The 22404-nt window shown below is 42.3% G+C and overlaps 1 protein-coding gene across 1 annotated transcript in view; it reads right to left on the reverse strand.

Annotated features, from left to right (window-relative positions):
- Window positions 1-11458: 11458 nt before the first annotated feature.
- The window catches only part of DNAJC8 (DnaJ heat shock protein family (Hsp40) member C8), a 62695-nt gene continuing 51749 nt past the window's right edge, over window positions 11459-22404 (reverse strand). Inside the window, exons 4-10 of the mRNA XM_007935818.1 lie at window positions 20607-20610; window positions 20385-20476; window positions 19768-19862; window positions 18087-18158; window positions 13579-13670; window positions 12645-12720; window positions 11459-11581 (exon numbers count right to left, since the gene is read on the reverse strand). Coding sequence (XP_007934009.1) covers window positions 11459-11581; window positions 12645-12720; window positions 13579-13670; window positions 18087-18158; window positions 19768-19862; window positions 20385-20476; window positions 20607-20610 — 554 coding nt within the window. The remainder of the gene's footprint in view (window positions 11582-12644; window positions 12721-13578; window positions 13671-18086; window positions 18159-19767; window positions 19863-20384; window positions 20477-20606; window positions 20611-22404) is intronic.

Genomic DNA, 22404 nt, shown 5'->3' on the forward strand with positions numbered 1-22404 from the left:
TGCTACCAGAGCTCCCTTCACCCAAATAGGATTGGCTTATAAAATAAACAATATCACCTGTAAGTAATGTGTTCCCTTAAACAATCAACTCTATGAGTCTAAATGGTCAACATTTACCAAAAAGCAAAGATGAGAAGGCAAGAGGGGGAAGAGAAGCTAGATCCATGGAAGGAGAACAAACAAAACGGAAACAATGAGAATGCTGACACATGAAAGTTGTAACCTAAGGCATAGAACAATTTGTGTAAAAAATACTAAATGGGAACCTAATTTGCTATATAATATTTCACCTAAAACACAATATTTAAAAGATAATAATAGGGCATATACCTCAATTGAAAAAGTATGTTGAAAATTGTTCAAGTTCAGTGATGATACATAGGGATGCACTATATTGGTAAGTGCATTCTTGTGTGTGTTTTTAATTTTCTGTAATAAGAAGGTGCTTGTTTTTATTTGTTTTTTAAAGCAGTTCTGCACTTGTTTACATTTTGGAGATCTGAACAGCAGTGGGAAAGAAACTTGTCCCAATGTTGCATAATGGGTAATTGTGTCTTGGGATATAGTTATAAAAAATAGCATTCTTTTTGCAATGTTAAGTGCTGTATCCTATACAATGGAAATGAAAATGAAAATAATGCAGTCTGGAAAACTCTGTTAAGTGACTGAAAGAGGAAATGGTAAAAATGAAGATACTAATGTACATGCAGGATTTGAATAAATTTGTTTCATAAAATTTGAGAGTGCAGAAAGCACTATTTATAAAATAATAAATTATTGCCTAAAATATTAAGCATGTGGGTAATTAAAGGAATAAATTAAATATTTTAAGTTGGCATTTGACCATATCAGTAGTTCTCAACCAGGGGTTATTTTGCCCTCCCCCCTCCCCCCAAGACATTTGCAATGTCTGGAGACATTTTTGGTTGTCACAAACGGGGAGAAGGGTGGGGTTTCCTGCTGGCATGTAAAGAATAGAGGCCAAGGATGGTGTTAAACATCCTACAATGCACAGGACAGCCTCTTACAAAATGGAATTATTTGGTCTAAAATGTTACTAGAGACTGAGAAACTCTGGACATAGTACCTGTATCTGTGATGTGATGGATCGCTTTTCTATGGCTTTTCTTGCTGTGGTCTAATAACTCCCACCAAATGACTGGGTAGGACTATGCAAATGAGGTGCTTGTGGCCCACTGATGGGATTGGATAGCTTTCTAATAATGCAAATAAGCTGCATAACACCCCTGTGGGGGTGGGACCATGCAAATAAGGTGTGTGGAACTTTAAGGAGAGGATTGCTCAGTTTTGCCATCCTCTAGACTTCAAATGAACAATCCTTGACATGACAAAAGAGATCTCACTACCACCAAGAAAGAACTAGGATTGGAGCAAATCCTTTGCATCTGGAAGCCCTGCACTGAAAACCCTCCTAGACCCAGGAGACAGAGAGAGAAAGTTGTAATACCAAAGATGACACAAGATAGCAAGAAATCAGCGGCAGAGAAACGGTGGCATCAGAACCAGGAGACTGGCATGAGGCAGTGCAGTGGGCAATTCTCAGAAGAAAAAGCCTGAATGGCCAAGAAACACGTAAATCTGATAAACTTTTCCAGAAATCAGTTCAATTAGTTTCCAGATTGAGAAATAAATAAAGTCCAACAGTTTCAAGTACTGGGAAGGATGTAGGGCAATGGAAATTCCCCTCACACCACTAAAGAGAGCACACACTGGCACCACCAGGTTGGAAACTAATCTCATGATAAAGTTGAAATGTGCACATCTTTCCTGGCTCTGCCCCACAATCTCAAACATGTATGCAAGGAAATATACAATTGTGGCATATTTCTACAAGGCAATCCTGTATAGCTGTTGACATAAATGACCTGGATAAGAAACATAATGCTAAACTAAAAAGGCAAGTTGTAGAAGGCAATATAGAGCATGATACTATTTATGTAAAGCTTTAAGACAGTATCATTGTTGCCAGACAACACATGTGCATTAACATCTAAAGATAATTTCAAGATATGATTACCCTTGGGGAGAATGGGAGAGGATGGCATTAGTGAGGGTATATATATTTTTTTTGGGGGGGGGTTGTGATTTGGGTGAAAGTTTACAGAGCAAATTCATTTTCCATATGGCAGTTCATACACATTTTGTTTCATGACATTGACTTCAATTCCCCACAATGTAACAGCTCTCTTCCCACTTCCTCCCGTAGTTACCTCTTCCCTGTGTCCTTCTTTCCTATGCATTCCTGCCCCCTCCACAAGCTATCTCCCTGTGTAAAAACTGCCCTTCTGTTCTCCCATGATTGATTGTTCTAAGGAGTGTATCTACCTGATGTAAATGTTCACCCCATATGCCTGTCCATTCTTTGCCTGGAACTGGAGTGAGCTCAGTTCTTGAAGGTATGTTGTTGTTGTTGTTGTTATGTGCTATGTGTTGTTATGTGTCAAACCCGACTCATAGCTACCCCTCCTTGGGTTTCCAAGGCAGTATCACTACGGAAGTAGGATTGCCCAACCTTCCTTCCGAGGAGTGGCTGGTGGGTTTGAACCGCCAGCCGTCTGGTTAGCAGGCAAGTATCTTAGCCACTATGCTACCAGAGCTCCCTCTTGAAGGTATACTTCTATCATATTTGCAATATTATTTTGGCAGTGGGTACACAGTTATTTCTAATATCATTCTCTATATGTTTTTATGGGAGCTCTGGTAGCCTAGTGCCTAAGGCACTTGACTGCTAACCAGAAGGCTGGCAGTTCAAACCCAGCCACTCCTTGGAAGGAAGCTTGGGAAATCTACTTCCGTAGTGATACCACCTCAGAAACCCAAGGAGGGGTCGCTACGAGTCAGGTCCAACTCCATGGCACATAATAACAACAACATATATTTTTATATGGGAGAGCTACACAGGCCTGAGATTAGCCAAAATAATTTGGAGAATGAAAAGTGAGGGGACTTGTCCTACTGTATAGTAGCTAGTTTCAACAATTCGAACCCACAAGCAGTTCCACAGGAGAAAATACCTGGAGATCTTCTTCCATAAAAATTACAGCCTGGAAAACTATGGGGCAGTTCTACTCTATCACATAAGGAGCTCTGTGGCACTGTGCCTAAGGCATTTGACTGCTAACAAGAAGGTTGACAGTTCAAACCCACCAGCCACTCTATGGAAGGAAGATGGGGCAATCTACTTCCATAAAGATTTACCACCTCAGAACCCAAAGTGGGTCGCTATGAGTTGGAATCAACTCAATGGCAGTGAGGATTTTTTTTAGGTTTTTTTTTTTTTTTTTAGGTTTTTTTTTTTTTTGACTGTGTTACATAGGTTCATTATGAATTGGAATTGATTTGATGGCACACCACAAAAACAACAAAACTAAGAATGGTATAGATGCACTGATAGTCCAAAGGAACAAATAGAGGAGAGAGAGTCATTGGAAGAGGGGGACACCTAGAAAATTACAGACCCTTGACAGTCCAAAAGCAACTTGGGCCCCTCTGAGAGCCTTCTCTGGGACTGCCGGCCCAGACACTCGGCAGCTCTGAGTCTTCTCTTCCTCCTCACCACAACTTCTCTCTCCCACACTCTCTGCGCCTCTCATTCTCTCTCACACACTCTCTCAATAGCACAGTAGGCTATGAGCCCTGATGGAAAGAGCTCAAACTTTGGAATCAGACAGACCAGGGTTTGAACCCCAGCTCTACTGCTTAACAACAGTGCCACCCTAGACTAGTCAGTCAGCCTCCTCTAGCCTCAGATTCTTCATCGGTGCAGTGGGGATAACACTACCAGTGTCACCATGGGATTAAGTATGTAAAGGACAGTGCCTGGCAGCTGGTCCACATTCCCCCCTCTTTTTTCTCCCCCTTCATGCCCCTTGTTCTTTCTCTTTTCCCCCCTTGGGTAAGAGTGAGGCCACCTGCTCTCCCTCTTCAGCCAGTGCACATTCTGTGTCGGCAAAGTGAGAACTGACTTCTCCCTTCTCCCAGATTGTAAACTGGGTCACCCCACCATGCTTAGGATCCTGAAAGGAAGCCTTAGGAATGTGGCCAGGACTCCCAGGGAAGAGGGAAACGGTAGAAGACCCAGGTCCAAGGGACACAGGATCAGGGAGCTTCCCAAGGACTAGGGCCAGAGAGGATTTAAATTGGAAGGAACTCTAGAGCTTCCAGCCCCACCCCTTATTCCAGCAGATGAAAGTCATGGGCTTTATGCTTGGGCAGGGGCAGGGTATGAGAAAGTTCCCAGAATCTGGCACTACTCTTGCTCACTTAGGACTAGAATGCTCTGAAAACAAGGAACTCACAGAACGTGAGTCAAACTCATTAGTTAAAAGAGAGGTCGCTAAGAGATAACTCAAGTTCCTGCCAAGAAAAGAGAGTTGGATGGCTGGAAAACAAGAATAGGAGGGAGTTGCTTCACTGTGACTCTTTTATCTATTGGATTTTGAACTGTGTTGTTACCTATTTAAAAAATAAAAATAAGACACAGGTGGACTCTGAGGCCAGACTTATCTAAATTTAAATCCCATTGCTTCCACTTGGCTGTGACACAAGTTACTTAAACTCTCTGAGCTGATTTCCATAGCTACAAAATGAGGATAATACCATCTACCTCATAAGGACATTGCAAAAATGAATAAGACAATGCTTGTAAAAGCATTTAGCATGGTGTCTGGCTTACAGTGAGGGCGGTGATGGTTTAGTGGTAGAAGTCTTGCCTCCCATGCAGGAGATCAGGCTTCAATTCTTGGCCAAAGCACCTCTAGCTCAGGAGCTCTGGTGGTGTAGTGCCTAAGGCACTTGACTGCTAACCAGAAAGCTGGCTGTTCAAACCCACCAGCCACTTCTCAAAAGGAAGATTGAGCAATCTACTTCCTTAGTGATACAGCCTGGGAAACCCAAGGAAGGGTCGCTATGAGTCGTGTCCGACTCAACGGCACATAACAACAACAACAACAGCACCTCTAGCTCAGCTACCACCTGTCTGTCACTGGAGGCTTGTGTGTTGCTCTGAGGCTGGATGGGTTTCAGGAGAGCTTCCAGATTAAGACAGACTAGGAAGAAAGACCTCACAATCTACTTCCAGAAATCAGCTAATGAAAACCCTATGCATTTTGATCAAAGAGTCTATAGAAGCATCATAAGGGGAAAGTGGAGAACAGGATTTCACATTCTCATGGAATCCAGACTTTCTGGAACTAAGGAGGCCGGATGAACTCCTGAAACTATTGCCCTTAGATAATCTTTAAACCTTAAACTATAAATACCCCCTGGAATCTTTTTAAAACCAAGCAATAGTTTAGTAAAGAATATCTGCCTTGAACGTTGTGCTCTTTTAAGAACCATCTATATGGGATCAAATTGACAACCACAACTCGAAAGATTAGATAGGAAATTAAGGGGGCAGAGAGTTTATGTTATGGGGAAGGGACACTTCAGAAAGGGAAGGTGAGAATGGTTCACAACTCAAAGAATATAATCAATATCGTTGAATCGTACATGTAGAAATTGTATATTCAGCTGTGCATATTTTCAACAACAATTAAAAATAAAAAGAAAGAAAACTCTATGGGTCACAAAAGTCCGATTAGCTGCTGATTGCGGGGATGACACAGGACTGGGTGGCGTTTCCTAGTGCATAGGGTCCCCGTGAGTAGGGGGCCAGCTCAACGGCAGCTAGGAACAATTGATTCACGGTAGGCATTCGGCAAATGCCAGCTCTTTTTAATATCAGTTTGTGCTGACTCCCAGGCGCATAGAAAGCAGTGCTCAGACAGCTGAGGAGACGGCCTCTCCTAGGACGCTCCATGACGCGACTGGGACCGTTAGCCCTGCTCTTGAGTCTCTTGCTCATCTGTACCACCTTGGCAGCTCCCTCGGTGCACTAGCAGTGCCTGAGGGGGGAGGGGAGGTGTGAAGATGTCTCAGTGAAGTGCCACAGGCTGGACCCCAACCCCTGGCCCTGGCTGAGCTGTAGCATCCGAGGATCTTGGGAACCTGTTTGGCGGTGAGGGAGTTTTTCTGTGGTATGTGCAGGTCATTGCACTGATCTGCAAGTGTGCATGTGTGTGAGCGTGTGTGTGTGAACATAAGTATGCATGGTGGGGGCGGTGTGTCTATGTGGCTATGTGGAGTAGGTTCATTTGCAGTGAATGAGTGGAGGGCTGTTCCGTGTCTGAGTTCCTTGTGTCCTGCAAGGGTTCATGTGCTGTCTGTCAGTGGTTATGTATGTTCTGTCTGTAAGAATGTGTGTTTCAGGCATCAGGTGAGGGGCTATTGCATCAATTGGTGATAATTTGTGTACTGTGTGCAGAGAGGGGCCACAGGTTGTATCTGTTGTGTGCTGTGTGTCTGTGGGGGGCCATGAACTGTGTCTATGGGTGATGAGGGTGTGTTTGTGTGATGTGTGTGAAGGAATGCTGTGGCTGTTGGTGTAAAATGTTGGAGGAGTGAATGGAACTGTGCAGTGTCTGTGATGAAGATGAAGGTGGGCTATGTGTCCACACACAGTTGTGGGTGCTGATGGGAAGGAAGCAGATGTAACCAGCTCAGTTTGATATTCTACAGACCCCTCCAGAGCCTGACCAGCTTCAAGGATTCCGTGGGGCAGCTAGACAAAGCAGCCCCAAGCCTGACCCCCTCACCCAGGCTACCAGCCTCTTACCTGAACAACGGTGGGACAGTGGTCTAGTAGAGGACAGAGAAGGTGAGGGGGAGGAGGCAGTCACTGACAGCATGTTTCCTGGATGGCTTCTGGGGAACTCAAGAGGCAGGGCAGGGAATGGGGAAGAGGTGGAAAGCAGGCCCAGACCCAGATGTATGACTCACCTTAGGCTCCAATCCCCACACAGCAGAGGCAGGATGCTGCTGGCTCTGCGGGGTGGGCAGGGCATCTTAATTCAGGAAGCCAGTTCCTTGGGTGGGGCCCCCACCTAGGTTCCCCCATCCTGAGGTCACCAGAATATCCGCATCCGGCCAGAGGCATCTCCGCATCAGCTCAGCCAACACCCGGACCCTCTTGGAAGAAGGGCTGGGCCTTGACTGGCAGAGGGAGGAAGAACCAGCCCCTCAGCTGAGAGGGCAATAGGCCATGACCTAGGAAGGACCCAGCCCTGTTTTTAAGAATGGCTGCGCCATTGACCCACATTATGGGATGAGGATATTGACAACTCTGACAGGAACTCCAAGCTCTTCCCCACTCCTTTTGGAGGACTGGCTGTGCTGAGTTAACCTGGGGGCTTTTAACGATCAACTGTCCTTCCAACACACACACACACACACACACACACACACACTCCTTGAAGCCTGAATCAGAATCTTCTGAATGACCAGAGAATGGCTTTTTAACCAGTTTCCCAGGTATCCTCAATCCTCTGCTTTTTCATCAAGAAAAACACCCCGGGGCAGGAAATGCCTCACTGGGAGAAGGGGGAGCACCCACTCAGCTGTGCAGGGTGCCTGGCTTCCCTGATTTCCTTAACCCTCGAAGCAACACATTTAAGGGATGAGGAAGTTGAGGCTCAGAAAATTTTCAAGCCTTAAGGTCTCCTAGTTCACACAGCCAGTCCAGCCAGGATCCAAACTCCAGTCTGTTTGACACCAAATGCAGGCTTGTTGCCTCTATTAGCAAGGTTTGTTCTTTTCATGGTAAGTAGAATCTCACTAGAATTCACGAATCAGGATTAGAGAAGTGGTTTTCACTTGATTTGACCAAAGTGGAAACAAACAAACAAACAAAAACCAAACTCACTGCCATTGAGTCGATCTGACTCATAGCGACCTCTCCTTGGGTTTCCGAGGTGGTATCTCTACAGTAGTAGATTGCCCAATCTTCCTTCCGAGAAGTGGATGAGGCTAAAATTCAAAGAGGAGAAATGACTTGCCAGGGTGACAAAGCTACTGAGTGGCACAGCAGACACTCCTCGGGAAGGTGACTCCATGCAGACAGTGTTCTTTCCACAGTCCCCAGGGTCAGATAGCCCAATATCTTTGCAGAGCTCTGCTCCCCATGCCAATACTCAGAAGCACTGATAACCTCCAGCAAGGGGACAGATGAGCTGGGGTGAGGCTTAGTGATTGCAGGGATGTAGGAAGAGGGAAAAGGAAATGGAATGGGGGCAAATCCTGTTTCTCCAAAGTTCCACCTTTAGAACAGGCCCAGACGCATCAACAGCCTCCCACATACTTCCTCCCACCTGAACTGGGGCCTCTGGGAAGTGAGTCAGGTCTGGACTGGCTGTAGCTGTCCCAAGATGGTGCTGAGAGACCATAGGAGGTGTTGGGGGAGGTGGCCCTCAGCGTGACTGGATTACTGAAGGCAAGGACTGGTGCTTCTGGTCATAATTTCCACCTTATGCATTAGGAAGCGGAGGCTCAGGGTGAAGATTTTTGCCTGAATACCAGGATTCTCATCATACCTGACTGGCTCCTCCCCCCTCACCTCCACCCACAGCAGTCTGGCTGGCAGCAGTTGAGGTTTGGGGGTGGTCACTGTCTGCTCCATTAGTCACAGCATACTGCAGAGTGACTCTCACCACTTTTCATTCCTGCCCCGGAGTCCTTCTAACCTAGTCAGAAACAGAAGGGCTGCAGAAGCCCCTGCTCCACCCTACAGGCCAATCTTGACTAATGCTGCCTCAAGGCAATGCCCAACCCATCCCTCTTCCCAGCCAGGTCATCACTGAAGACTGCTCCAAGTAAGGTTAGGACAAGGAACAAGGACCACCCCTGATCTTCTATGAGGGTCTGAGGCTAAATGTGCCAGAAAGGAAATGCGGATACTTTGGTCTCGTTTGGAAAATGGGGCACCTGGCTGAAATCCAAATTCTTTAACGACTTTAGGATCTCCCTGGTCTCTCCTCACCCCACGTCTGTGCTGCAGGCCTAACGCCTTTCAATTCCATGAATGGGCCATGCTCTCACCTCTGGGCCCTTGCACGTGCTATTCCGACTGAAAGTCTTCTCCTCAAATGCTCCCCATCCATCAGTGCCAGAGAGTTGCTCCAGCAGCCACTCTCCCTTTCTTCCTTGACAATAGAACCTTATTCTATTGGAAACAGCTGGTGCCCAGCCCAATGGGAAGAATAATGCTTGGTCTGTGACCTGCCCGATCACCTTTGCTACTTTTCCAGTATCCGTTAATAGTTAGAAGTGGCTGACACTTTTTCTAGTCCAGGGTATCTTCTGAGAAAGATTTTGCCTCCTGGATGACTTTTTTCCTGCTTGGGAAGTGTTATGAGGTGTGGAGCTGCCACAACCTTCTTGCAACTTCAAGGTTACAATCCTTCCTGAGGATGAGCAGCACAGAAGAGCCTGGTTCCTTGGTGGTATTGTTGAGCCCATGGACTGTATCTGAAACTACCTATCCCCAGACTTCTCATTTTGTGAACAAAATACTCCATTTTTTTTAATGCCAGTTATTCCCTGCAGCTGAAAACATTCCTAACTAATGCCTCATCCTCCAGGTTCCCACTTTAAAAAGGTCACATCCTCCAGGAAACATTCCCTGACTACTAGGAACGGGATGAAGGGCTCCTCCTCGGGGCAGTGGATGCATGCTGTCTTTCATGACCACTGCACCTGCTCACTCTCGTTCACGTGCCTCAGGAGGTTGTGAGAAAGGCATCAGGGGCCACACGGCTGTCACCATTTTACTCTAGACCAGAATTATTTGTTGAATTAATAAGCAAACCAGTAGCTGGTTGCTGGGACAGCATCCTTGAGGGCAAAGACAGGGCCTGGTCCTCACCAGCTTGCAGACAGCTAAGCTGAATGACCACTACATAACCTCTAAGGAGTGGGTGTGTGCACACACATATTGGAGGAGGGTGGGTGTGACTTTACAGGCTACAATTATAGTAGCTGCTGCTCACTGCTCAAGACAGCCTGCATTACCTCTTGGCATGTACCACCTCTGAAAAGTGACTAAGTTTCCCTCCCTCTGCCTTGGTCCAATTTTAGGCAGAGTCACAGCCACTCATCCATGTATTCTACTTCACCTGTGGCTTACATGTGCTCATCTGCACTGGGAACGACTACGACACCCAAGTTTTTTTTGTTCCCTCCCACAGAGAAGCAAATCAGAGTTGAAGTGTCTCTTGATACTGTAAGACAGACATTGCTAAAAGCAAAATGTCTGTTTTGAGTCACCTGGTTCTTCATACCTTCACATTTCTGGTGTCATCTTTCCACTTCTCACTTTATGCTCAAGGGCTTGATCCTGTCCCTTGAAGCAAGCAGGACATTTGTGTACACACACTGAGTCAGGTACCTGACACACATTATTTCATTTAATCCCCACAATTATCAGTATCCTCACTTTACAAAGAAATAATAATATATTAGCCATAGCCACTGGGCCAAACTTCAAGCAAACTCACTGCCACTGAGTCAATTCTAACTCATAACAACCTCCACTAGGTTTCCAAGGCTGCACAGTTTTATAGGAGCAGACTATCTCATCTTTCTTTTATGGAGTGGCTGGTGGGTTTGAACCAGTGATGTTTTGGTTAACAGCCAAATGCCTTAACCACTACACCACAGAGCTCCACTGGGCACTATACCTTATATATACCATCACTAACTCTCCCTAAAAGATGTCGTTGTTAATTTATATTCCAATTTTACAGATAAAGAAATGAATACATGAATATGAATACCAGCTAATATGTGGTAGGGAGGCAGGTTCAGTGGGTCAAGTCAGACAAGGGACCCATCCCTGGAATAATGCCTGAAGAAGAGTGTATCAGTGGTTTGGGTATAAAAATTTATTACACATACAGAATTTTACTACTAACGAATACAGACAGGCTAGGATACAACAGTACTGGGTAGAGGACAGCTAGCTCTTTGGAAAGTGAACAGGTATGGGTGGCTCAGAGCCTCATGCCACACTGATTGGTCAATCAGATTAGGAGGGCACATGCCAAACACCATGGGGCTGCAGGGCACCGAGTGATTGCTCTGCCTGCCCGCACTGCCCTCCCTGTCTGATTTAGTTTCAAAAGATGCCACGCCCAGAAGCAAGCAACTGAAGGAAAAAGGCTTTCCAAGGTGGTCTCAGAAGTGACTGCAACACCATTTTAAGCAATATGTTTAATTGGATGATTTCCATAAACTATACACGAAGTTTCTAACCATCACAATTCAGTGAAGTACAAAACATTAAGTTACAGGCTGTGGGAACAGAAGGAGAACCAATGGTGGCACCTTCTTATCCTGGTTGCTCTGGGGGTAGGGAGTGGGGAAGGTCTTTTTTAAAACCAACCCCTCATTTCAATGTACAAAAGAATTCTTTTGATTGATATTAAATTGTATTGAAACAAAATGGACTAAAAAGCAAATACTACTCTATGTTTGGGTAGGGCTGGGAGGGGAGAATGAGTCCTTCAAAGCAGGAAGGGAGGCAGGTGGAAGAAGGTTCTGTGGCTGTGACCCCTGGCAGTCACTCACGCTGCTCCATTTTTACTTTTGGTGGTCTCAGGAAGGTCCGATTTTTCTTCTCTTTCTTCCCCTTTGTATTTGCTTGGAAATTTCGCCAGCTATCCACACGACCATCTCGACTTTCCTAAGCACAAAAGAAATTTGAGGTAAGGAAGCTACTTAATGAGAGGAAGGGCCTCATCGCTCTGCCACCCTCCTGCTGCCAGCCCTTTCCTCAGGAATGGCCGAAGAGCAGAAAAGAGCAGAGCTTTTCTCCCACTGTTAAGAGACCCAAGGCAGTGTAACATCACCCTGAAAAGCAGGGTGAGCTCTGGCTGGAAGAGGAGGGGGTAAAACAAGTAACACTCACGCATAACAATGAGATCACCATTTTGGGGGACCTCTGAACTAGATGTTTAGCATGGTATTTCTAATCTTTACAAAGACCTGACTAATGTCCTGTCATCCACATTTCACAAACGATGACACTGCAGCTCAGAGAGGTTAAATCACTTTCTCGAGGGCTACAGCCAACCAGTAGTACAGTTACTTTTTCCACTACACTTTCCTGCCAACCCCCAAAACCTAGATGGATGTCTGAAAGCCAGCACAATGCCAAGCTGCTGTACTGAGAGTGTGTCTAGGATCTTCTCCTCCTCATCAAGGAGCCTGCTCATTTTTCTCTTTTCATAGATGAAGTGGGACAGAGACAAAGTTATCAACTCTGGTGAGCCAATACCTACCCTGAATCCTAAATTCTACAGGAGAAAAGATTAAATGCTGTTAGAACCTAGGAACTCTGCTGAGCATGTGAAGAACATAACCAGGGTCTTGAATAAGAGTCATAAGAAGTCTTTTTGCAGTCTGAACACTAGGGTTACAAGAACCTCAGTTCCTACTACCAGGCTGCCAGGAAGGGCCCTACTCTACAGTTATGCCTAATGTACAGACCATCTTCCTTGGGCCCAGTCGGCAGCTCTGCCTGCCACCACCTCTGAAAAACCATTCAAGGATTCCCACTGCCCTTGTCCAAGGGCACAGAGCTTGAAAGCAGCTGAGCCAGGACCCACACTTATTCTCCAAATTTCCTACTCTTCCCCCATATTCTATTTCCTTGTCTGTGAGAATGCCCCAGGGACCAAGTTTCTATCCTGGGAAGATTTTATTCTGGAATGAAAAAAAAAAGCCTGGCCACTTTGAATACTCACCTCAAAGTTTTTCTGCCATTCCCTTTCTCGCTTGGCTTTTTCTTGAGCTTCAATCTCTTCTTCCCTTTGTCGCTTCCTAGGAGGAAACCAGACCACACAGTATTTATATGATACTTACACACACTATTAACCATACAACTTAAGGCATTCTCACAGAAGCAAGCAATTAAAGTAAATCAATTCCCAACAGAACGCTACAAAGATGGCTGTCTGGAACGGGCTCAAAGATGTTTCATGACTGTCTCATTCCAAAACACGCAGATGAAACTGTGGGCAGGGATGTAGGGCCAGATATAAATATCTCTGTTATACAGATAGACAGATACGGTAATCGAAGGTCAGCCAGCAATAATCTGAGGTTTGGGGCTCAGTCAAGGACGAAGCTTTGTAGAGGACCCAATCCACCTTAATTCAGCTATTAAGCAAAATGACCACAATGGCAGAGGTTCTACACTTCACACACAAAAACCTCAACTAGCAAAATCTAGTAACAGCTAAACACCAAATAACAATACAAAACACATAAACCAAATTAACCTCAAGACTTCTGATAAGTCAGGGATATCACATTTAAATAATAAACATTTTGTAAGTATTTACTTATATTGCACAACACTACACACTCACCACTAGTCACACAAAAGGATCTAGCCTCAACAACAATGGCCTTAATACCTCTGCCATTTCGTTCCAGGAAGCCAGGAATACAAGCGCACTCCTGATTACAAATTCTCTAAGGTCAAGTCTACTCAGTATTTCCTAACAGTTAAAGCAAGAATTTCTTACTCTGGTGATTCAAAAGCTTGCCTGTTTCAGATAACAATTTTAGATGGTCCTCAGTGATACACTGTATGTTTCTTTCATTAGGAAAATCCCCCAAAGGATTCATTATTCGAGGTATTTAGATAATGTTTAAATAAATACCAATATGTACCTTTCATGCATTTCTTTGGCTTCTCTTTCTTTCCTTTTAATTTCCAATTCAGCAAAGAGTTTCATGGTCTGTTTGTATACTGCTTGTTTGAACTAAAAGAAAATTTAAAACATAAGAAAGGTAAAAATGTTACCAGCAACCTGAATCAAATACTTTTAAATGGAACCCAAGGCTCCTCGGAAGGAAGGTTGGGATATTTACTTCTGTAGTGATACTGCCTTGGAAACCCAAGGAAGGGTCACTATGAGTTGGGTCCGACTCGACAGCACGTAACAACAACAACAACAACAAGGCTAAAGTAGGTTAGAACCCACCTGGGGGGAAAAAAAAGATTCTTCATAGATACCTACTTAATGATGTTGACTTTCTCTTGGGAGAAGAATAACATATCCACTGACAAGACCGTTCCACTTTTACCACGCAGATTATACACAGAATCCTGTTCTGATTAAAAGCTCCCAATAAGAAAAATTTCTGTTTCCATATTACCATCACTTGAGTTTTTAGAAGGCCCTTTCCTCAAAAGAAACTCCAAAAACAAATTTCCTTCTTCCTTTTCACAAATATTTTCTAATGATCTATACTCAGCCAGGCACCAAGATAAGCACTAGAGATAGGAAGTTGCTATTAAACAATCCAGTCTTGGGGGGGCTATTGATTGTGTAGACTTACTAGTTGTTTCCCCCACTCCTATTATCAGTTCTCTCATAACTTAAGACACATGGCCACCCAACATAAAGCCTGTTTTTCCCATGTTTTCTTATAGCTAAGCGTGGTCTCATAACTTAAGTTTTAACTGATGGAATACAAGGAAAAATCATGCATGCAACTTCCTGGAATGTTCCAAGAGGGAGCTGGCTTATTCTTTCTATCCTCACTTCCACTAGTCTGTTGTCTGACACATGGATGAGATGATGAGACATTCTGAACTCCAAGGATGGAGGCAACATCATTTTGGCAGAGCCACAGAAAGGAGGAGACGGAGTCATTGGATGACACATGGTACAGAATTACCACACCAGCCTAGGGCCATCTTTCCAGAGACTATTATACAGGAGAGAAAATAAATCTCTAACTGATTCCAACCACCATCATTTTGGGACTCCATTTTATGAAGCTGAACTTATATTCTAACTGACAGAAACAGATAATAAAACATTAGATTGAACACACAAAAGCAAAGAGCCTTTTTTAAAAAATTATTATGTAATAGTTCTAACAGAGGTAATTGTTAGTATTAGAATTACAGAAAAAGGAAAGAAATAAAGTTAAGTGACCTAGCTCCATCCCACAAAGTTAACAAAACTACAGTCCTCTCCCCCATTAGCTTTTAATCGTTTATTGAGAAGAAAGCTTAAGAAAAGAACTTATGTTTTTAACTCCATCTTTAAAACTTTTCCCCCTCACATATAAAGTACAAAGAAACACAGAAAATAACCCACCATGCAGATTTAACTGGGTCTGTCTCCTAAAATCAGAAACAACAGATGTGATGGTTATGTTTGTATGTCAGTTTGGCTAGGCCTGGTTGAGTGGCTGGGCAGCTGGATATAGTATTCCCCATAATGAGACTGGTAATCAGCTCCATGGTGGGATCTACCACAAGCAGCTGAGTAGCTGCCTTTGGGTATGTGGTCCGCTTCCTGTATATAAGGAGAAGCTTTGAGATTGGTCTCCAGCCTATGGCACACTTGGACCCTGCATGTAGCCGTGTCATTGCTCAGCAGCCTGCTATGCTCTGCTGACCTTGGGACTTACAATGGACTTAAGTCAATGGCCTGCCGTGTGGTAACATCGGGACTGTGCCTTTTTTACTTGTCAACCTTGGGGTTTCTCAGCCTCAGCAGCCAACAGCTGTCTGAGTGAAGAAACACCGCTAGCTCCAGTGGGCTGGGAGCAGGAGGCAGAGCTAGACCCCAAGGTTGAGGGGCTTTCACCCAGCCCCTAGAGCCTGGCACTTTGAACTTGGACTTAAAGCCTCCAAGTTTTAAGAATAAACTCCTGTTTGTTAAGACCATCCCATTTGCGGTATATTCTTGTCAGAGTGGCACTAGGTTACCAGAACACTAGAGTATAAATGAGTGTGGAGAAAAGAGAAGTAAAGAAGTCTCAAAGTTTCTGTCACTAGCAATACTCAATATGTGAATTCTCCACAACCTGACCAAGGCAAATGAAGACATTAAGAGGTATGCAAGAACAAGGGACAATTTTGGTAAATGCTGTAACATACATAATTCTGCAACAATGTTGTTGTTGTTATGTGCTGTCCAGTCAGCCCCAACTCATAGTGACCCCTGCTTGGGTTTCTGGGGCGGTATCTCTACAGAAGTAGACTGCCTAAACTTCCTTCCAAGAAGTGGCTGGTGGGTTTGAACCACCAGCCCTCTGGTCAGCAGTCAAGTGCCTTAGGCACTACGCCACCAGAGCTCATAGTAATAACCAAATAATATCAATGTGGTTACACAGGCATGTAAGTATGCATATATGTGTACAGGAAAGCGTATGTGAGTACATGCATATATCTGTAGACATACATGTTATATGTGTAGATATACAAGTACGCTGCATATATATTCATATCTATATTAAAGCACATTGAAGGCACAGTTACGGAGATTTCCTAGACTTAGCCAAACACCTCACAGGATAGGTTAACTGGATTAAAAGGCACAGAAGCGGAGTCTCGTGGGACAATTCAAGTCAAATGGCATGATATAGTTCATAAAAATAATGTTCTACATTCTAGTTTGGTGAGTAGTGTCTGGGGTCTTAAAGGTTTGAGAACAACCATCTAAGATACAACTATTAGTCTCTATTCATCTAGAACAAGAACATGAAGGAAATCAAAGACTCAAAGAAGATACTAGTCCACAAGAACCATGGTTTCTTACAGCCTGAGACCAGAAGAACTAAATGTTGTCCAGCTACCACTAACTGTTCTGAGCAGGGACACAATAGAAGGTCCCAGACAAGATGGGAGAAAAATGTAGAACAAAATTCAAATTCCTAAAAAACTGCCAGATTCACTGGACTGACAGAGACTATTGTTCTAAGAAACCCTTTGAACTTGGGACTGATGTCACTCCTGCAGGTCACCTATCAACAAAAAATAGATTGGCTTATAAAATAAATATTACCCTTGAGTCATGTGCTCCCTTAAAGAATCAACTATATGAAACCAAATAGTCAACATTTACCCAAAAGCAAAACCAAGAGGGCAAGGAGGGGCATGAAGTTCGATCAATGGAAACAGAACAAACAGAATGGAAATAATGAAAATGTTAAATGGGAACCTAATTTGCTGTGTACACTTTCATCTAAAACACAAATACTTGAAAAAAAAAAGTTTTGTTAATTCTCTTCAATGTTGTTACCTTCCAGGCACTGCTCGGTGACAGCAATGCTGATGAACCCCAGTCCCTAATAAGGACAAACACCAAAGGGGTGAAGGTGTCTGTAATGATTTCACTATCTTTGAAAGCTTCAGACTCTTTTGGATGGTTACTAGGTATTTTTAATTTTTTATATTTTTCTGCCTCTTCTAAATTTTCTATCATTAGCATATGTTCCTATATAATCAGAAGGACAAAAAGACAACCAAAAAGGCTAGGATAAGCAGGAGGACCAAGGAGTACTTGTGAGAGTCATCAGAAAAGATTAAAGAAAATTGAAGAAGCAGCTACAAGAGGAAGTTTCCCTAGCCAGACAGCCTCTCCTCCAGAAAACTTAAATAAAACAAGTCCTTGGGAGATGTTATACATTGACCTAGATTGTGACAAGACTAAGATGACTGAATTTTTCAGGCTAGTCAGGAAATTAAATACAAATATTTAAGCAGAGTATCTCTTAACCAATCCTCCCCTAAAATAACTCACTGGATTAACCTATGCTCTGCATTTCATCTGGAAAGCATTATCTGGAGCACAAAGAATACCATGCCTAATAAACAGCTGTCTGCCTATCAAGAGTCGTGATTGTTCCCAAAGCTATTTATGCCAGTTCTGCCATTATTATTATAGTTATGTAATTTAAATATCATAGAATTAATAAACACAAAAACCTGTTTCTTTAAAAACTAAGTTGAATGCTTTCATAAGGTTCAATAAACCTGAGTCCCTAAGAACAACCTCTAGTGGATTAAGTACAAGTGAGACATCTGAAAAAGACTGGAAAAAAATCGTAAATATCCAGGATTTTGCCTTTAGTTTGCTTTACAAGTCCCTAAACGTTCAATGTACTTGAAAAGAAATAAGTAGAAATTATAGGTAATGTTTTATGTGTGCCGTTTATAAAATAAAGTCAAAAGGAAACTCCAATAAGGAGACCCACACTATTCAAAGAAAAGTCTATACGTATCAAAAAAAGGATGAATGAATATACATTAAGTTTGCATTAAAATAAAATATTGAAGGCACATATGTATTATTTTCAGTCCTCTCTCTGGTTAAGCCTCCAATCAGCGATATCAATCACACCAAGTAAGGGGGCTTTTCTCATACTGAACTCACCAACTCAGGATCATCTTCCTCCACATTTGTAGGTTTCCCTTCCTTCTTTAATTGCTTTTTTCGCTCTTTCACCTAAAAGAAAAAAAGTTTTCATCAAATGATTAGCACTCACACTTTGAGAATACACATCAAGCTGAATACATATGATATGGGCACATTTCTGAACGTATGTCACGACTTTAACATAAGGTTTAAGTTTAAAAAAAAAAGCCCCTCATCTCCCACCCCCAAAACACTAATGAAATCAAGAAAAACTAGGAAACATGGGTCCTTTCTCTAATCACACCTAAAAGCCAATCTACCAAGAAGGTGAAGACGCACCAGCCGGGGGTTGTCTCCAACTTCTGAGATACTATGCCAGATCCAAAGAGCTTTTGATGCATTGACCAGATTGATTAATCTTTCACAACTTGTGGTTACATGTTCATAGCAAAGTCGATATATTTTGTCAAGTTTTAGAAGAAGCTACTGAATTTGTGGCATGAAGTTTAAGTAGTGTTTTTGGTTTTTAGCATTTCTACAACTGCATTTTTGACAATTTTAACTATGAAGTCCCCTAAAACTAGTAATTTTCACATCACATTACTGATGTTTGTATTACATTGGCAACCATGAGATAAATAAATAGACCCACATCCATACAAGAATGTCATTACTCCATTAAATAACCATCTGTTCTATTACACCAGCAAAAAGCCAAGTGCCTTCCAAGCTCAGAAAGGCCCTACTGCCACCTTGTGGTCAGGAACCCTAAAAATGGCTCTCTAACTGGCAAAATACAGAAAGGTATTTCTACTACCATCATTTAAAGACAAACTGTCATGTACTTTTTTGATTTCTACTAGAACTGGGCCTACAGGTGACATCATTTCCAACACACAACCAGCAGGACATATTATGGCCCTCTATCTCCTCTTTTTACCCATTTTCCTTGTCTAAACTGGACTTTTTATTATTGTTTACAAATTTCCGCTTCAGATTCCAAAGTTTTCAAAGGAAAGATCACATCCATACTCTTTTCTGATAGATCTCTTTGTAACACAGACTCTGAGATAGCTCTTATAAACGGCCTTGAGATTCTTGCCCCAATAAGTTAAAAATTAAAACAAAGACCTTTCTTACCTCAAGCAAGCCATCTTAACAATTCCCATTACAGGAGATTTTGGTAATGCCCCCCAAAAGCAAAATGTAATGTTAGCTAACTGATGTCTTTTCATGAGTCTTTCCCAATCAGTATGGATAGTTTTGGTTTTTTTTTTTTTAATTTTAAATATTATTCATTTCCCCTAGCCTGCCTTCCTCGAGCCCATATTCCAACCACTCCACAGGGACAAGAATAAAAATCAAGGGTCAAATGTCACAGTGCTGCTCCACTCTTCCACTTTCAGAATAGGGTGACTGGCAACATGTAACAAAAGGGCAAGAAAAGCCCTCTCTCCAAACCACAGAATTGGCAGGGAAACAGGTGGTAGAGATGTCCTAGCCATTCCTCTCCCTGAGCTCTCAGGGTGAATGATAGCTATAGTCACACTTTCTTGACCATCGTAACAGAGTGGTGGAGACCACGTTAGTGGCCACCGGTTAACCCAGTAGGCACTGCTATGCTAACATTTACCCTCCTACATGTTGCCCAAAACTTGCTATTACTTCCTGTAAACACAACAGCACTATAAATACTTACAGTGTGTTCCACGTATTCTTTTCCTGCCTGAATTACATCCAGGGCCCTCTTCTTTTGTTCCTGATCCAGTAGCAACTTGTAAGCTTTGTCCACAGCTAATGCAAAACATTGAAATTAACTGTTTCTGCAAATACCCTCTGAAAGCCTGAATGAACTATACTCAGGCGGTGTAAATGGGCTTGTGCCATCTAAAAGCATTCCCTAGTTTTAAGTTATTTACTGTTGTTAAACTAATTTAAAAACATACAACTTTAACAATGAATTCCTTTAAGAGCCTTGGAGCTCTTACACAAGACTGTTTACACAAAACTATTTACACTACATCTAGATTTAATTCAGTGATAAAATATTTCCAATATTTTTTTAGGTCAACAACAAAAAAAATCCAATGCAATAACAGTCTTTGTTTGCATATAAAAGTTTTACACAACAAAGTTAAGCTCTACTTCTTAAATAGCAACATTCTGCTTTGGCATGACAACTGCACTACTGAAAACCACAGCTTCTTTACAACCAGAAAACAAAATAAGAACATTCCTTTCTTGACCCAAGACAAGGGACAGTTAGTCTCTAGCACTGGGAATACATTACTCAGAAGCAGGTAAATGTACAAATACCTTCAAAAGCTTTTTGTGCTCTGTCAGCATCATCTTGATTTTTGTCGGGATGCACCAATATGGATAACTGCAATAAGAAAAGAGTTAGGTTTCTCAGTAAGAGGACTATTTATTAACTCTTGACCTTAAAACCAAGGTTCTCGGAGTACTGAGGGCAAAAAAGACTGCCATAGCTAGACGCATTTTTAAAAAATAAAGAATAAATCTCATGTACAAAAATACTGGTCTTTAATAAAATTCAAGCTCGCAGAGGTAAATACAAAATTGAGAAACATTTAGAGTTTCAATCATAATGTTGAGAACAAATGGCAGCCTAGCATTACGAAGATGTGATAACTTGGGGGAGACGGGCTGAAATGTACTGCTTTCCAATTATGCTTTTTGTTTGAGCACTGAAGGACAAAAAGCAGGTATGAGACATTATGTCTTTCCTAAAAGAACTTCTAAAATAAAGCAGTGGTTCTGGCTGCACTCCAACCCTATGAAGGTTTTTTAAATTAAAGAAGTCTACTTTCTACCCTCTGAGCAATTGAATCAGTTTCTGGCATCTGTATTTTTCAAACCTCTTCTAAACTGAGGATTAGATGATAGTAAGGAGTGATTTGTTCATTTTTGTTAAGTGTTACAAATCGTTACTTAAGAAAACATCTTTTATTTGAGGAGACACAAGCTTAAGTGTTGCTGTTGGGGGCTGCTGAGTTGATTCTGACACACAATGACCCTATGGGACAAAACAGAACTGCCCCACAGGATTTCGTAGGCTGTAATTGTTATAGAATCAGGTCACCAGGCCTTCTGCTGAGCTGCTGGTGGGTTCAAACCACCAATCTTGTAGTTAGCAGCTGAGTGTTTAACCACTAAGCCATCAAGGCTCCTTCATGATAAAGTATTTAGAAGTAAAGTGTCATGGAGACCATAATTGACAATGATTTAGCCAAAAATATACAGTTAATGAAGCAAACTGTTACATATAGGTGGCAGATAATATGGGTACTTATTTCTCTATTCTTTCTTTTCTAAATATAACCAAAAGTTTTCATAATGAGAAAGTTTAAAAAAAAAAAAAAAAAAAAACCTGCACAGGTGATTCTTTCTTTCCTGCAGCCAAGGCTAAGAATTAATGACTTACTGCCACTGGCAGATAGAAACCAACCAACTGGACCATAGGGAACAGTGTTAGAGGATGACAGCAAATGAGAACCTAATGGTAAGTTCAGCATTACTGGAGCCAGGATCCTGGGTTCTAATTCCAACTTCCACTGCTTAATAGCTGTGAGAAACTGACTTAGCTATCTCCGCCTCAGTTTCCTCCTCTGTAAATGGCACAATACTAGGTACTTATACCTCATTGCGTTGTTATAATAAATAAATGAGGTAATGTAAGTGAAGAACTTATTAGCACAGTGTCTAACACAATGACAAGAGATAGCATACACTGAGTATATACTATGTGCTGAGACCTATTCTAAGTGCTTTATGTATATTACCTCATTTAATCTTTTTAACAGCTTCCATGGAAGGCCCATTATGTGGATTTCACATATGAGGAAACAGGCATAGAAAGAGTGAAAGTAACTCTGCCCAAGTTCACACTCCTTGTAAGCCAAGATTTCGCTTCAATGCCCACACTCTTAACTGTAAGCATATTAACAACTCACTAAGAACCCTGAGTTCTTAAAAAAAAAAAAAAAAAAAAGTTGTTTTCACAATGGACTTGAAAACTTGCTTACTAAATTGGGAAAGATTGCTAATGCATTACATTAGGAAACTTGAAATTTTAGAAAAAGGAAAAAGGCTGAACATCAGTGCAGAGCTGAACTCAGGAAGCAAAAAGGCTGTAAGTTACATAATGGGAAATAACTGAATCAGCAATGATAAAATACATGTTGGCTTACTAGCAGATCAGAAGATGAGTATGAGTCAGCTATATGGGGGCAATCACTGTACTGAAGAAGCAAGCACATACTGGATATTAGTAAGTATGTCATACACAAGCAGGTAATGACATTCAGCACTGCCC

The sequence above is a fragment of the Orycteropus afer genome, unplaced genomic scaffold (assembly GCF_000298275.1).
Source record: "Orycteropus afer afer isolate SDZICR_OR568_19922 unplaced genomic scaffold, OryAfe1.0 scaffold00031, whole genome shotgun sequence".
Classification (NCBI taxonomy): domain Eukaryota; kingdom Metazoa; phylum Chordata; class Mammalia; order Tubulidentata; family Orycteropodidae; genus Orycteropus; species Orycteropus afer.